The sequence below is a fragment of the Serinus canaria genome, chromosome 19 (assembly GCF_022539315.1).
Source record: "Serinus canaria isolate serCan28SL12 chromosome 19, serCan2020, whole genome shotgun sequence".
NCBI classification, from domain to species: Eukaryota; Metazoa; Chordata; class Aves; order Passeriformes; family Fringillidae; genus Serinus; species Serinus canaria.
In genome coordinates, this window is record NC_066332.1 from 2,984,785 (window position 1) to 3,000,732 (window position 15,948).

Below are 15,948 nucleotides of genomic sequence, written 5' to 3' on the forward strand. Positions count from 1 at the left end.
GTGATTCCCAGGCCAGCAGTCTGGCTGGCAGGGTATCAACAGGCTTGAGTTACCTTCAGGATCATTTCAGCCCGAGTCATGCCTTTCACCACTATCTTTGTGTAGCTGGCAGGAGCCTTCCTCACCACTTGGGACCCAATGGAGGGCAGATCCAGGAGAACCATCTTCAGAGAGTGAGTGTCCAGCAGCAGCTGCAAGAGTTAACCACACTCTGTTACTCAGGCTCCTTCTATACCAAAATCCATCAGCTGCTGTAACCCAACATCCTTAAAAGTTTAATATCCTTAAAAGTTTAACAGCCTTAAAAGTTTAACACTTCCCACACTGGAAGAAGTCCTGGTAATTTCACTGCAGGAACAGCAGGGACTGAACCATGTAATGACACTTCCAGGAGACAGGATCACCCCCATGGCTACAAATCAGCATCGTGGTTGATTTGAACAGAGCACTGCTCTGCTGACTGGAAATGACTTATGGCAGCCCAACATCTGGCATATCAGGCACACATTTCCAACAGTATGAAGTGAAACAATCCTGGTTACCTGGAGTGCACCATGATTTAAATACTGAGGTCAAATGAACTCACACCACGCTTCCTCCTGCACCCAGCCACACACAGAGTCAAGTTTTCTGCATTTACTCAACCCCTTGATTAGGGTTTCTTTCCTTAAAAACTGTCACACAATACAGCTACACTGAGAACTGCTCACAGCCTGGATCTTGTTTGTTACTGACCCAGCAAATAAATAAGCAGCAACCATGAAACTGAGCCCAGACAGACAGCACTTGCTGTGGGCTAGGGCTCCTTAGAGTAAAATTATCCTGAATATCACACTCCTCTGACTGCACAAAGTGTGTCTGAAAAGACAAGACCAGTGAAGAACAGAAATCTGAAATCAAACCAGAGGAAAGAGCAGCCCAATTTCTTTAGACAGCAGTGAGTGTGAAAGCCTGCTGGGCTGTCAGCACACTCAGAGCATTTCCTGAGGAAGGGAGCTGGTTCTGGAGGCACACAAAACATTCTGGGCACTGCAGAACCCCCAGCAGTGACCACAACAATGTGAACACTGGCCTCAGCACTGGTGGGAATTCAAAGGAACACAAAGGAGTGGCTGTGGAGGAGGAGGAGAGGCTGGCTGGAGTCTGCACCCCGTTATCTGCAGAGTCCTTGCTGGTGCTGCCTTTCCAGGGCTTGCCTGAGAAGAACTGATGCCACCAATCTCCTCCTGAGAGCCAGGAAACCACAGCACAGGTGAGCAGCTCTGTGCACCCCAGGCTGCTGGAGCCCCCAGCTCAGGCTGGCCCAGCTGGGTTCCTGTGTGCCTACCAGGGATCCCAGAGAGGGAGAGATTCCAGGGCTGGGGAATTCCCATCTTGCCCACATCAGCTCTCTCGTGGCTAACAATTCTGCACACTCTGCAGCCTCTGCCACAGGCACAGCTCCTGCAGACCCTGTCCCCTCACCCCATTTTCCATTCCAGGTCCCTGGCATTGCTAACTCACTGCCAAAGCTTGCTGGGATGCAGAGTTGTTAAGTCAGAGAGGAAAACACAGAAAGCAAAACCCCACAGGTCTTGTTCCCTGCACTGAACACTGAACACCTCCATAAATATCACCCCAGCATTCACATTCCAACTGTAATTATCAGCAAACAGCAGGAAAGGCTGTGTGTAGAACCAGAAAGGGCAGGAAAATGCATTCCCCAGCAACATTTGCACCAGGGAGGAGAAGGTGGCATGGAAAGGTGCTGGTGGGTGACCAGGGGGGTTCAAAAGATTTTAAGGGAATTGGGGTTCTGCTTGCTGCAGAGAGAGAGATCAGCTCCTAAGGCCTCTGTACCCCTGGCCCCAGGGAGGTGTGTCCCACTTCCAATGAGATGGATTCACTGGGAATCAGGCTAATCAAAACCCTCCCAGCCTGCTTTAGAGAAGCAAATTGGGCCTGTTATTCCCATACAGGAATATTGAAAGCTTTTAACATTAGACACAAGCCCACTGCTGGTTAATCACTTGAGAAGCTTATTTTAAAAAGACTCTCTTTAATCACTCTCAGGTTATTGCTCATCACACAAGACAAACAGGCACTGAGCTTCACTCATTTGCTTTCCATTAAGGATGAGGAAGGTTTTGATGTAAAGCTCCTGTTTCCTTTTGCAGACAGTGCTCAGAACCATCTTTGATGCCTAAAACCCAAGCAGCTTTGAAGGCACCCATTTGAAGTTCACAGCAGTCCCATTAGGCATGATTCTGCTTTTTTTTCTTGCTTTTCCTTTTTTTTTTATGAGCCCACAGGAGCAATAAGCTCAATGTGCAGGGGACAGATGAAATCCTGCCTCTCCCAAATCCCATCCTCACAGAGCAGCAGGGCCCAGCCCATGGCAGGGTGGGAGATGCCTCAATTTCTTGCACCCAAAACCCATCAAATATGACAGCCAATGCACCAATTTCTCCTTACCTGCTCTGCCCCCACCATGCTGATAGGTTTGCACTTGAAGAGATGGTTAATGAACTTGGGAATGAAGGAGCTGCAGGAGAGGTACAAAATTATACAATTACATAAGAATATTTGCAGTCAGACAGTCTTCTGTGGGGACAAAGCATGCAGAACCAAAGCAGGATGGCTTCCACAAAGACACTCCCAGTGCCAGCTTCCCAAACTGATTCCAGACATGTTAAATATACTAAATTAAAAAATCCCAACCCCATGGCACAGTTCTTTTGCTTTAATCCCTCCTGATCTCAGAGTTTACTGAGAAGCTGCACACACACACAAACACACACTCTCTAGAGGTAAATAAATTGCTATAAACTAAATATGAAGTATTGCAATAAAAGGTCAGCAAACAAACTGTTTTATTTATCAGGATTAGTCTCACTGCTCGTGAGTGGATGTATCTTGACTGCATCCAGAACCTACATTTTCCTGCACACAAGTAATTCCATAACATGCATATTACACACTGAACTTGAGGTCCAGCCAAGGCTGGAGGTCTGCTGGGCCCTGGACACTCACACAGAGGCTCCCTTCCAGAAAGCTCCTGGCCAACACAATCAAGACAAGAAAAAGTTTTGTGAAAAGGAAAACACCATTACCATGGTTTACTGTCATGGGCTTCAGACTCAGAAAAATGACTGCCCAGCCAGAGAGAGCTTGGTGAGGATGGAAGCCCAGCATCCACCACTTCAGAGCATCAGCTTTGGGTTCAGCTGATTTTTGCCCCTTGATTTGAGGCTTTGAAGCAGTTTCATTGCAAAAACACTGGTTGGGCACCTGCAGGATGAGCTCCTGCCCCTGCTCCACCAAGGAGCAGCACCAGGAAAGCTCAGGAGTAACAAACTCTGTCAGGACCACAGCACTTGAACAAGCCTTCCTCTTGCTGCCTTGTTTTTAATGTGCTCTGCTTCTTTCACATGTCCTCCTTTGGCTGAGTGCCTGCAGGGCTCACATTTCCAGGACTTGCCCATGACCTGGTGGCAGCTCCTGGGTTTTAATGGCTCTGAGAGAGGATCAGGCAGTCAGGGGCTGTGCTCTGGACTCAGGCTGTCCCTGATGATGATCTAAATTCAGCATGGTTTCCTCCTTGCATCTGTTAAGCTTTTTGTTTCCTCCCCACAAAGCAATGAGCACAACAGCATCTTGTTTGTCCCGCCACCTGTTTTCCAAGGCAGGACATTCATTTCTCATCCTTTCTCATGGAAAAGTGACAAAAGTGCAGCTCAGGCACAGAGTAAGCCAAGCTGCTGAGCAAACCCAAAGGAATGGCTCAAGGAGAGCCCTGACAAGCAAAGGTTCCTTCCCTCAGACACAGCCCCTACTTCTCTCAGAGAATCATTTTATCCTGGAGAGGGGTCAAGGAGAACAATTTCAAGCTACTGTTGAGAAGCAGCTTTGAATTTGGCCACCAGAGAAACAACCTTGGCAACAAAACAGACAGAGGAGGAGGGAAAGAAGCCCTGACTCCTCCTGCACAAAAGCATGACAGTGGAGATTTAACCTATCTGTTTTAAAAGTCCATTTTTCAGGTCTATAACTAATTCCCAGAGGGCAATTAGAGAGTGATGAGCACAGCTGGAGCTTAGGTGATCCTAGAAAATGATAAATTGGCATCAGCTCTGGATGCAGCAGCTCACTGCTGGCAGAACAGTACAAGAAATTAATTGTGCCTTTGATAGTACAGGTAGATCCAAGTGTCCCTCCCTCTGCAAGGTCAGGCATGGAGCTAAAGCTCATGTTGTGTATGAGAAACAGGGTGAGCCCTTCCTGCTGCAGGGTGGCACACTGGCAGCCCAAGGACCCCCTCCCCTGTTGGTTTTAATCTTCTTTCCTACATAACCACACAATCTCCCATAGACAGCCTTCTGCCTTGCAGGAAACAATTCCCAGGCCCCTCTGGATGGCCACCCACCATCAGGGCACAGGGGTAAAGTGACCTTCCATCCCCACATGCCTCTTATTTCACGCTGCCTTATTGGAAACAGCTTCCCAACTCCAGCAGGACAGACAAGACAAACTGTAAGAGCCAAGGGCTGCTCTGGAATTTTTTTCCCCTTGGTTTTTATTTTTTTTTGGATTAGCAGAGACCATCAAGAGCACTTGCACTTAACCAAAAGTGCCTCTTGCCTAGGCTGGACTCAATGCCTGGTGCTCCCAGAGTGCAGCAGGCAATCCTGATGGGAGTAATGTGTGCATGTTCAGGGCTAATGCTCTGCACGAGGCTCTGTGCTCTGAATGCCTCCACTCCCTGCACAATCACAGCTAGACTGGGTGCCAGAATTCATTTACAGCTTCAGCTCTAAAACTGAGCCCAGCAACCCCCCCCAGAAGCAGGTAAGTCCCCAGAGTAATAATGAAGCAGTGCAAGAGAGATGAGGGACCTGAAGCACAGAAGCCACAGCATCTGAGAGCCTCCCATCCAAGGGGAGTGTGCCTCTGCCAAAGATTTTCCTAATCCCCTGCACTGATGATGCATCAAACACAATGCCTTGCTGAGTGAGGCACAGACAGACTTGCAACCACAGTCTGTCTGTCTGTCTGTCTGTCTGACAGCCTGAGCTACTGCAGGACATCCCCCAAAGGTTCTGGGGTCACTGAGTCACTGCAGCCGAGGAGGATTTTGCTCTACACCACCCTCCAAGCTGGTGACCAGCCCTTGCCCATGCTGAGCTCAGCCCTGAACCCTCCAGGAGCCTCCACATCCCAACCTTGCTCCACCAAACTCCTCTCCCTTTTCCTCTGGAGCTCCTGGAAGGACAGAGCACCCACCAGGCCTGGCTGCTGCCCACGGAGGAGCCGCTTCCCCGGCCAGGGGGAGAACTGTTTGTTTTTCCTGTCTCTCAGTTCTAATCTCTTCCTCATTGAGGTCAGGTCACAGACTTCCCAAACACATCCCAGCAGAGCAGCTTGGCTGCTGTGGGGTTTGATTTCAAAGGAGAAGGTGCAGGGAGAGCTGAGCCCCCCCACTGCTGTCCCCAGGGAGCGCCGCTCGCACATCGCTCAAAACAAAGCAAAAATGACAAATTAGCTGAGAGCATTGATGCAATTTCTGATGGCCATTTTTCTTCTCTCCAGACTTGGCTCAGATCCTGCTGGTTTAAATTTAGTGACTTTAGCTGCCTTCTCCCCTGTGGTCCTGTAACTCAACACTCACGCTTTATACAATCCATTAGAGCTGAGAAGTGGCAGCTCACAAAGACACAGGCATTAACATGTGGAGAAGCACAAGGCCTGTTAAAAGGATTTTCAGCATTGTGGGACACACAAAAGGCCAGGTATTTATATTGGCCCAGCCTCCATATCCCATTAGAATGCAGAGTTTCAAAAACACAAATATTTGTAGGTATTAAAAGGCATTTTAGGGAGATTGGTGCTCCCCTACCACTGGCTGATTTTCCTTAGCACCAAGTTGCACAGATCCAGCAAAATCAACTTTCAGGAACCCATTTCACCCTTCTACATCTGATCCATGGCACAGTGAGTTCAGGACTGTCTTAATTTTAATGTGCTGCAGATCAGAGCTGCAGTTGTCTTGAAAAAATGCTTTGGAGAGGAGCAGGGGCTTCTGTGCTCCTGGATGAGGACACTCAGCTTAGATGGGAACCTCACTCAAATCTCAGAGCTGTTTCATCTGGAGTTTGCTTGGTATGTGCCCAGCAATAAAGTTAAAAGGGAGGCAACTAAGCTGAGGTATTAAGAGTGTGCTGTGAACAGCTGAATAAATGGGGGGTTTTATTTATCCCATAAAATTCAAGTGTAACCACACAGAAGGTTTTCATACAATAAATTCTCACTGAGACAGCGTTTCAAACAGTGATTATGGACAACATCACAACATGATTCATCAGGAACTGCTCCTGAAAGCAAACTCATGAGTGCCCTGAGACAGAGAGGGGGATGAAACTCTCAGGAGAGCCTCCCTGCTGAGAAAGCTCCCAGGATAGCTGCTGCATCCCACCCTGCTGAGGCAGGAGCTGCAGCTCAAATCTCCAACTCACACAGCCCCTGCCAGGCCACAGGGCTTATTTCAGGCTGATTACCTTATCAGAGATGAATGAACCATTAAGGTATTTTAGAGTGACACATGACACGCACGCCACTGCCCTCCAGTCCACCAGCAGGGTCACATGTGCCACCAAAAGCAGCAGCTACAACTGGCACAGCCCTCCCAAGGGTTTTTCCTGGGGCTTTGCCATGTGGAGCTCAGCTGGCCACAGGCAAGCAGGGAAGAGCTCAAAGTATCTTCCCAAAGAGCTGAATTTGTGTTTTAAGGTTTGGATGTCCACCCTGAATCCAGCAGCAAGGGACATTTCTGTCTCATCTGCCACTTCTGTCATGCTGCTCAACTCTAAGTGACTTGCCAGGAAGATACTTCAATATCCCCCAACATTAAAATGTGAATTTCCCCTCCTGACTGAGCTCTTTTTGCACAGAAAAGCAGCTTTCAGATTGTGAAGGTAAAATATACTTCTCACACGTGCCCTCCTTGCAGGGCTTATTGTAAATGTTAGTTTGAGGCAAATTTCTCAGGACTTGGAGCCCCATGGAAGAAAAGTAGGTTTTCCCACAGCAAGAGTCATATCTGAAGTCAGATATTCAAAGCCTTTTAAAGGTGCCCAACCCAAAACTTTGTGCACTTGGCAAACAGCAGCCAGTGATCATCACCCTGTTTTATGGGATGAGCTGAATCAAGTGTCTCTGTTGGTAACTCACTTTGCAAATTTAATGCAGAACTGAGTGAAATACTTCCTGGTGGAGGCCAGGTTGTCACGGATGATGGGGACATTCTGCTTGATGTGCAGGATCACTGAGGTGACATAAGGACTCTGGTCACCAACATGTTCCACATTCTGCCACTGCATCTGCACAGAGGGGGAAAAAACAACCAAAAATGCCTGGTTAATCCATCAACATCCAAGCAATGGGTAAGGGAAACTGGACAAACTTCCTGCCAGGGGATCTCTAAGGAATCATTTAGAGACTGCCTCTGCAATTCAAGGTCAAGTTCTTCATCATTAAAGTGATTGGGCAAAACCATTCCACAAGGAGACCCAAAGAGAAGCCAGAGCAGAGATTGTGACCAGGAACCCACACAGATGGGGACCACTAGGATGAAAAAACCCTTTGGAGCACACCAGGCTGCTTTAATATTTAACAGTTTCCAGTTTGCTGGGATGAAGTGCCCAAATAAATCCTGATTACAGGCATTTGAGAAAATATCTGCAAGCTTGCAAAGTCTGGATTCCTGTATGGCAGCCAAGACTTTAATACTGGTGAGACTGATGACAGATAGATGGAAGAGGTAAAAAGTCTTAAAGTCCAAAGCACTCTACACCAGTGTAGCTCACTGAAAACACTGCTGGTGTACAAGCCAGGATGCCCAAGTCCAGCTCTTCCAAATGCATGTAAAAAGTACAAAACAAGAGGAGTTACTCAACCTCCCATTTTGTTTTTGTTGACTCTCAGCAGAACTGCAAGAGAACAGCCCCTGTGAGCCAGATGTGTGGCTCCCTTGATTTGCTCTGAGCCTGGTTTGCAGTACACAGGGTACTCCCAATTTAAAACAAGTGGAAAAACCAAAAAAAAAAAAAAAAAAAAAAAAAAGAGATTATTGGGTCTGGCCTGGCCTTGTGTATGTATCAGAGTCTCACTGAGGAACACAAGCACCCAGAAAAGCACACTCAGTTCTGCTGCTCTCAGAACTCTGCAGTGTCCTCCCAAAAACTCTTTGGAGATCTGTTCCTCATGCTGGAGATGAGACAGGAGGAAAACTCATAGGAAATCAGGAGAGGAAACTGGGCACATATGGAAGATGAGCTTTTTCCTTTGAGGAGCTGTTTGTCCTCAAACTCATTTTCCCAAGCTCTGGATTTTGCATATCAAGTTTTTTTATTCCTGGTTTTAATTTAATTTAATTTAATATGGCTACTTTGCCCCCTGCAACTCAGCTGACTCAACTCCATCCAAACAACACTCAGCCTAAGTGACTTAGTGGGAAAGAAAAGCCAAATTCTTTGCAAAACCACAGTGTCTGAGTCTCCACATGTCCCACTAAAGCTGCCTTTGTTCCAACCAAACCAAGGCCAGCCTGCTGCTCTCCCATCAGCTGGGTGGCTGGAAGGGATATCTCTCTCATCACCTGCTCCACAGGTTTTCACAGAGCCACAGAACATCCTGAGTTGGAAGGGGCACACAAGGAGCACCAACTTCACCTCCTGGGACTGCACAGACACCCCAAAAATCCCACCCTGTGTCTGGGAGTGTCCAAACACTCCTGGAGCTCTGGCAGCCTCGAGGCTGTGACCATTCCCTGGGGAACCCCAGCATCCTCTGGGGAAAAACCTTTCCCTAAAATCCAACCTAAACCTCCCAGCTCCAGCCATTCCTTCAAGCCCTGTCCTTGGTCAGCTGCTTTCCTGCTCCTCATGGTACTGATCACATCCAAACAAAATATTCTGTGCCCTTCTCCCTGCTGGATTCACACATTTCCCTTCTTGACAGAGCAACCCTCACCCAACAACCATCCCCACAGAGTGGGAACAGCCAGAAAGGGGGAAGGGACTGCTGAGCTGAATTATTGCACCAACAATGAAACAGTAGCTTTTTCATTTTGTTGGTCATCATTCCAAAAGCAATACTTTACAAGCAAACCTTTAAAGCATGAACAGAAAATAGCCCTTTTTTGTGTGTGTGTGTGTGTGCATTGTGGGTGTGTTTCACCCAAAAAAAAACCCACCCAGTAGCTGCAGAGAAAGGAGCAGCACACATACTGAAAAGTCATCAAAAGAAATATGAGCCCAACTCTGCTGGTAAAGCTTTGTTCCTGTCCTTTTAAATTTATTCCTCTTTTTCCCTTGTCCTGTGTTTTTCTTGGGATATCCACAGAGTTTACATACACAAGCGGGAAATGAGTGCAAGGAACAGGAGCAGGGAGGTTCCACTGAAGGGAGAAGCCCAGAGGCACCTGCAGGCTGGGAGGACACAGGAGGAGCTGGTGCTGCCTCCTGCTTCTCACAACAAAACAGGGCTGGGCTTCAAACAGGCAGGAGGAAAGAGAAACCCTGAGCAGAAATGGGGAAGGGCAGGGGCTCAGGGGTGGCACGGTGTCCCCAAAGAGCCACCAGCTCCCTCCCTGTGGCCAGCCCTCCAGCAAAGGGACTTTGGGATTGAGAAGAGGATGAATGAACCTTCAACTCTCCCTGTTCCCAGCAGCATCCCAGTGCCAGCTTCTCCTGGCAGGCTCCAGCCTGGGCACCTGCAGAGGGGCTGGGAGGGGAGCGGGGAGCGTGGGGACACCAGCTGGGCTGTCACACTCTGCCCAGGGCTCACACTCTCTCCTCAGGGCTTTTCATTAGCAGCTGGCAGCTCTGCTTGCTCTGCTCTCAGGGCTTTTTCTGTGTGTGGAGTGGAGGAATGATCAAAGCCCTGCTCTGTCCACTCGGCTGTGGAATTGCAGCTGGGCCAAAAGGTTTTAGGGAAAATGTAAAAAGCCAGCAAGAGGTTGATGTGAGGCACTAAAATGTCCCTCAGCCCCAGTTCCAGGCACAGTTTTACATATAAATCAATGCTTAATTCAGCATGCAAATCAAGCCTTAGCCAGTGCAATCCATACATTTAATTGGGGTGAAAATATCCCGTGCAGATGAGCAGTTCCCTCATCCCAGAAATTAAAAAGGAAGCACACCAGGCAAGGTGAGTGCCTGCTACAGATCAGTACAAACACATTAACAGTCCTTGGTTATCCACAATTTCACAACAGGGGCTTTAGGGCAAATTCTCCTCCCACCCACACCCCAGCTCCCCATCCCACAGTCCAGTTCAATCATCCTACACCTGCTGTAAAGTCTGAGTAAGGATTATCACCCACAAATTGTGTCATATGGGGCCTTCTCAGCATTTACCATTTTCTTCAGAACACACCAAGTAAAGAATCATGGAAACCAAGCAGCATTCCCAGCTGAAAGCAATATTCCTGATGCTGTTTTCTGTGTTAAATCTCCCCACGTGGCCAGCAGCCAAAGTGGATTGAGAGGTTTAAGCATTTCATAATTTACCTCTGTGGTTCCTGAACATTTTTGCAAAGAAAAAAATCAAAAAAAAAAAAAAAAAAAAACAAACCCAAGCCAGACTCCAACAAAGGACTGGGAATGTTCAATCCTGGAGGACACCAGAGTGAGGGAAATGAAAAGAAGCTAAACAAAGGAAGAGCCCTAATGGAGGATGGATCTTGGGAGAGCAAAATTGGAAGGGATCAGCCACACAAGCTTTATTTTTTTAATACAGGCTGAAATTTTACATTTCCAAATGCTACCTCTGTGTTTAAATAATTACATGCATTTCTTATTGGAGTGTCAGAGTAATAATCCAGCCCTGAAGGAAAGGGAGGAGGAAGGTGAAGGGGGAAAAAACCTCTTGCACCAAATCCAGGTCTAATAAAATCACATAAAAGCAACTCTGTCTGCTGCAAACAGAGGAGTGTGTGCCCAAGTGACAAGTATTTATTTAGCTAATTTCATAACACTTAAACTTGTTTATATATCATCAGTCCCATCACATGTGCTGCATTTTACCAGTGTTCCAAAGACAAAAATAAATGGCCTACCAGCTGCTGCTTCCTCAAGGTTGTGGTTTACTTGGGTATAAACAGTGAGAGCTAAGTGATTTAAATATTCCTGCCCTCTGGAGCTTCAGATCTGCCACAGCACACAGGCAACACCTGAAGTGCTGAGCCCTTCCCAGTGGTGTTATTTGACTGGGCAAAAAAATCCTCTTTCCATTTGGAACTGTACAAGCTCTATTACCAGCTGCATTCTACTTCAAATATTAGCTGGGGGTGGTGGGGCTGGTTACAGCTGGAATACATCATAAAGCAGAAAGCTATTAAAATTCATGGCAGCCAGACAGTGTGTTGATCCTACAGAAATGGAGCTCTATGTTTAATATTTCTAATTAAAAGGGAAAAAAAAAATAGTTCAATCCACTTTTGTTGTCTTCACCTCTGTCTAAAGCAAGTCTGGGTTTTCACAATACTTTGGCAAGGAAACACAGCTCTGCTTTTCAAACATATAAAAGCCAGCAGTGTAACTGCAACAAAATCCTTAAGCTCAGTCCTAGGGGCCTCTCCAGGAATGGCTCCACATGTCCTTGAGAGGATCACAGCAGCAATAAGGCTCAATCTCAATTCCACATCCCCTCCAGTGGAGTACCTCCATTTCAGAGCCCCAAACAAGCAGCCTGGTAAAACCCCCTGCCAAAGGAGACAAAGGGGAGAGCAAAAGCTGAAGGTGTATTTGGAATTTCACACTGACAAAAGTTTTTCCAAATTTGAAATGCTCTCACTGGCATTGGGAGTGGAAAGAGAAAGCCTTGAGTACTGACTGAATGTGTCTGTAGGTTTTAATGTGGTGCAAAAAGCCTGAAATAATCTGAATAATAAGAAGGTTTGGGGTGAGGGATGTAGTTATAAATACAGCAATTGCTGCTGTAAAAAGTAAGAAAAAAAATCAGAGTAAAAGAATGAAATCAAGCAGTCAGAGCACACAAGAATTCCACAGGGATCTTAAGGTGATCTCTTCTGAAAATCCACCCCTACCTTGCTCATAGCAGTCAGGGCAGGGTCACAGGCTGCATCCAGGTCCTGCACTAACAGCTGGATGCTGTTGGAGATCACACTGCAGAAAAAGGGAACAAAAAAAAAAAAGAAGAAAGAATCAAGCATGAGTTTCAGAATCACACTGAGTAAGAGAGTGCCAGAACTGGAGCCTTTGACTGTGAGAGGAGGAAAATCCTCTACTGGCTGACAGCAGCACTGTGATGTGAATGCACACAGCTACAGCTGGTACTGAGGAGGAGCTGGGAAACCCTGCAGGGAGCTGCACAATGGTCTGAAGTGGGCTCCAGGGGAGCCAGGATGTTTTTACAGTTGACCTTTCTCTGTTTTAACACAAATAAGGGGTTGGGGATCAAAGGTGGCAGATGAAGAAGAGAAATCCCCAAGTGTCAAGCCCAGACTGGGATTCAGCTTCACATTTAATCCAGTCTGGGGAACACCAACATTTTATCATCTCCATTTATTCACAGCCAATATTCTACTGCTCACAGAACTCGCACAGAGGATTTTAAAAATGACATCTGCATGAGTTCTGTGTCTCCCATGTGTGAAGATGAAGGCAGATGTCTTATTTACACTATGTCTAGGACTGCTGCCATCCATTGTTTGAGTTCCTGAGACATATACCAGACTAAAGGACACATTAGTCAAACACATTTCCCTCCCTCCTCCCCCTATTTTTTTCTTTTTAACAGCATGCTATTGCTTTGAGACATTTTGATGCCATCCTATTATGATGTGCACAGAGGTGCAGCTGATCCTAAAACAACAGCCCAGCAGCTCAGAGCCCTCAGGGGCACAGACCAGCACTCCCACTGCACACAGCTCCTGCTAGGAGCAAGAACTGATTCTGGTTCACTAAGCACAGCTTTTAAAAACAGTGTCAACTTGAAATCTGCCACAGATGCGTGTTTACAACCTCAGGATTACATCTGGAAGAAGTGGGTTTTACTTTTGCTCTTTCTCATGCTGGTAGCACAGATGAGAACCACAGGACTGTGAGAAACCTGAGCAATGCTTCCTCAAACCATCTCTCCTCCCCCTCGTTGTCTCTGGGAAGTTTTGGACACTACTCTGGGGCTCACTGTTGTCCACCTTCCAACTGAGATATGGTGTCACCCCCATGTCACTCTGACCTGGGTTTTGTTCTTCACCACAACCCAGAGGAGTTGCCTGGTCCCTCTCCTCCAGCTCCAGCACATCAGGTCTGGAACAGGGTGCAAAGTAAAAGATTTCCTTCAAAGCAACTCATTTGTTTGTAAAGGCAAACTCATCCACAGTAAGTTGGAAAAATTAACATGGGAGGTGAAGTGACTACAGGCTTCAAGTTACACCATCCAAAGCTTGCATTGGGATAAAAAAAGCCTGTGACTGTTTCTGCTGGTGCCTCTGCTTCTGTTGGGCACTCCAGAATCCCCTCCCTGGGGGATTCCCCCAGGCCAAGGCAGCCAGACTGAAATAACTACCCTGCAGTGCTCCTGCTGCCACTGCCTGGCAGGGAGGAGCTGTGCTCAGCACCCAGGAGCAACACAAAGCTCTGAGAGGATGGAAAATGCCCCCACCACCTGTGTCCATGCTCAGGAGTCTGTCAGGGCTGGCACCAAGTGCAGGCTCTCACCTGAAAACCACAAAATGGGGAAAAACTCATTTATCTGCACTTCAGAACAAACTCCTGCTGTGGAGGGATGTGGTGCAGCAGCAGGAAATGTGCTGGGAACACAAAGGATCACACCATGCTGAATGAGAGGGTTTGGAGCCTGGTTCTGCAGGAAGACACTTGCAATCCTCCCCCAGCAGCAGGGGGTGACTCCTCACACCATCCCTGGCATGCACACCAGGGATGGATCAGGGAGCTGAGGCCACAAAGGAGCAGGGCAGCACTCCAGGGCTTCTCTGAGTGCTGCCCATCATCTCACAAAACAGAGCAGCAGGGAAATGATGGATTTCTGGGTTTGCATCACAATCATTTTTCTTTTGTGGAACATCAAGAAGAAGTTCCCATAATTTCTCCAACTTTCCTAAAGAAACTGTTTTGCCACCCCAAGGATAAACCCCTCCTTTTCCACACTTTTGGGGTGGTTCTGCACTCTCCTTTCTCTGAAAGAAGAAACACTTCCCAGAGTGCACAAACAGCATTTTATCACTTATTTTATGGCTGCCTAACAAGACATCAAATCCCAGAAGAAACCCCTTGTTTGATGCTGAATGAGCCAGTGAGGTTTATAGCTCTGACTTCCACTGACAGAAGGCTGGACCAAGCCCTCAGCTGGAACAGAATGAAAGTCAATTAAAAGCCTTTGTGACAAGATATATCAGCCCTGTCAGCTGGACTTTAAACCTGTCCAGAGCAGCAAATGTGAGCTACACATTAAACAACTTCCAAACCACTCCACACTGGCTGTCTGGGACCCACCAGCCACTGTGGAAATCCAGCAGCCACCTGAAGTTGCTGATTCCTGCTGGCAAATTCACCCCCCAGCTGTCCATGCTAACAAAACCCCATCTCATGGCACATTTTATTTCTCCTTCCCTGCTACCTGGCTTGCTTTGGATGAGTGGACACAGCAACCCTGAATTTCAGGCTGGGATTCACTCTTGAAAAGGTCTGAGAAGAGCCTGGAGGGAAGGGAGTCTGTGCAGTCTGGAATGGAGCCTGGGACCATGTGAAAGAGCTGGATGGAGATTCAGTGGGATCCTGTCCACTGCAGCAGGAGAGGAGGAATCACAGGAAGGAAGTCTTCTAAAACAATATCTCACTGCTATCTGGGCTGAATCTTTGTTCTAGGGAGAGGAGGAGCTGGTGACAGGGATTATTTTCCCAGTCTTGCCAAGATATTCCTTTGTCTGATAAGAGGCAAAACAACTTTTGCCTCAATTTTCTTGTCTCAAAAAATGCATTCAATCTGTCTGTCAGGGGTGGAGAGGAAAGGATGCTCGAGCAGAATATTTTTAGCACTGCTACATGAAAAGTTATTTTAATGAATGATAATCTTCTCTCAATTATAATCCCCAAATATAAGATTGGATCAGTCTTTTATGTCATCTGAAATGGGGTTTGATCATACTGACAAGGCTGCTGATTACCAGGGGGAAGTTAAAGCAGGAAGGAATGTACTGAAATAGTTTCCTTTCTTGAAATGTAACAGCCACCTCGCAGAGCTGCCAAGATGCAAACCATGTTTCAAATAGAAACTCACTATTTCCTTTCCCTTTTCCAGTGCTCTGGTTCCTTTGGCTTGGACCATGGGGAGCAGCTAAAGCCTGAGCTAGTGCTGCTCTTGGAGCAGCCTGAGGATACCATTCCTGAGCAGGGAAATGCCTGTGCCCATCCTGGGACACCAGGATCCCAGGATTGGTTTTACTCCAGCACCACCTGGCTGACAAAAGGGGATGTTTGGGGGAGCAGGCACATGCTGGACATACATGCTGAAGGTGTCCATCTCTCCTGTCAGGTTGATTCTCTCCATTAGGCTTGTATCCACCTTCTCTTTGAGCTTCTCTTCCAACTGTTGGGAAACAAAACAAGCAACAGGGAGATCAGCTTTCCAACTGGAAATAATCGACCTGGAAAGGTCAGCTTCTTCAAACTTCATCTGTGACCAAACCACATCCAAAACTCAGCTAGTGACACTGGCAATTTTTCCTTCTTGGCATCCCAGACCTGTTGATTTGCCAGGATGGCCCATGGTGGCTCCATGTCCTCAAAGAATGAAAGCTCCAAGGTCAAATATGTAACTCTAGCACCACATGCTACCCTACTAGCTTAACGCTGTGGCATCTGTCCTGCTAATAAAGATGTTTCTCAACACTCTGCCTGTGCCCAAACTGCAGAGGAGGAGGAGGAG

General features: G+C 47.2%; 1 protein-coding gene across 3 annotated transcripts in view; it reads right to left on the reverse strand.

The window, feature by feature from the left end:
- The window catches only part of VPS53 (VPS53 subunit of GARP complex), a 63,105-nt gene that overhangs the window by 5,338 nt on the left and 41,819 nt on the right, over nt 1–15,948 (reverse strand). For all 3 annotated transcript variants that reach the window (XM_030231337.2, XM_030231336.2, XM_030231338.2), the window contains 5 exons: nt 15,527–15,609; nt 12,086–12,164; nt 7,207–7,355; nt 2,455–2,524; nt 54–191 (listed from right to left, as the gene is read on the reverse strand). In XM_030231337.2, the coding sequence (XP_030087197.1) occupies nt 54–191; nt 2,455–2,524; nt 7,207–7,355; nt 12,086–12,164; nt 15,527–15,609 (519 nt within the window). The remainder of the gene's footprint in view (nt 1–53; nt 192–2,454; nt 2,525–7,206; nt 7,356–12,085; nt 12,165–15,526; nt 15,610–15,948) is intronic.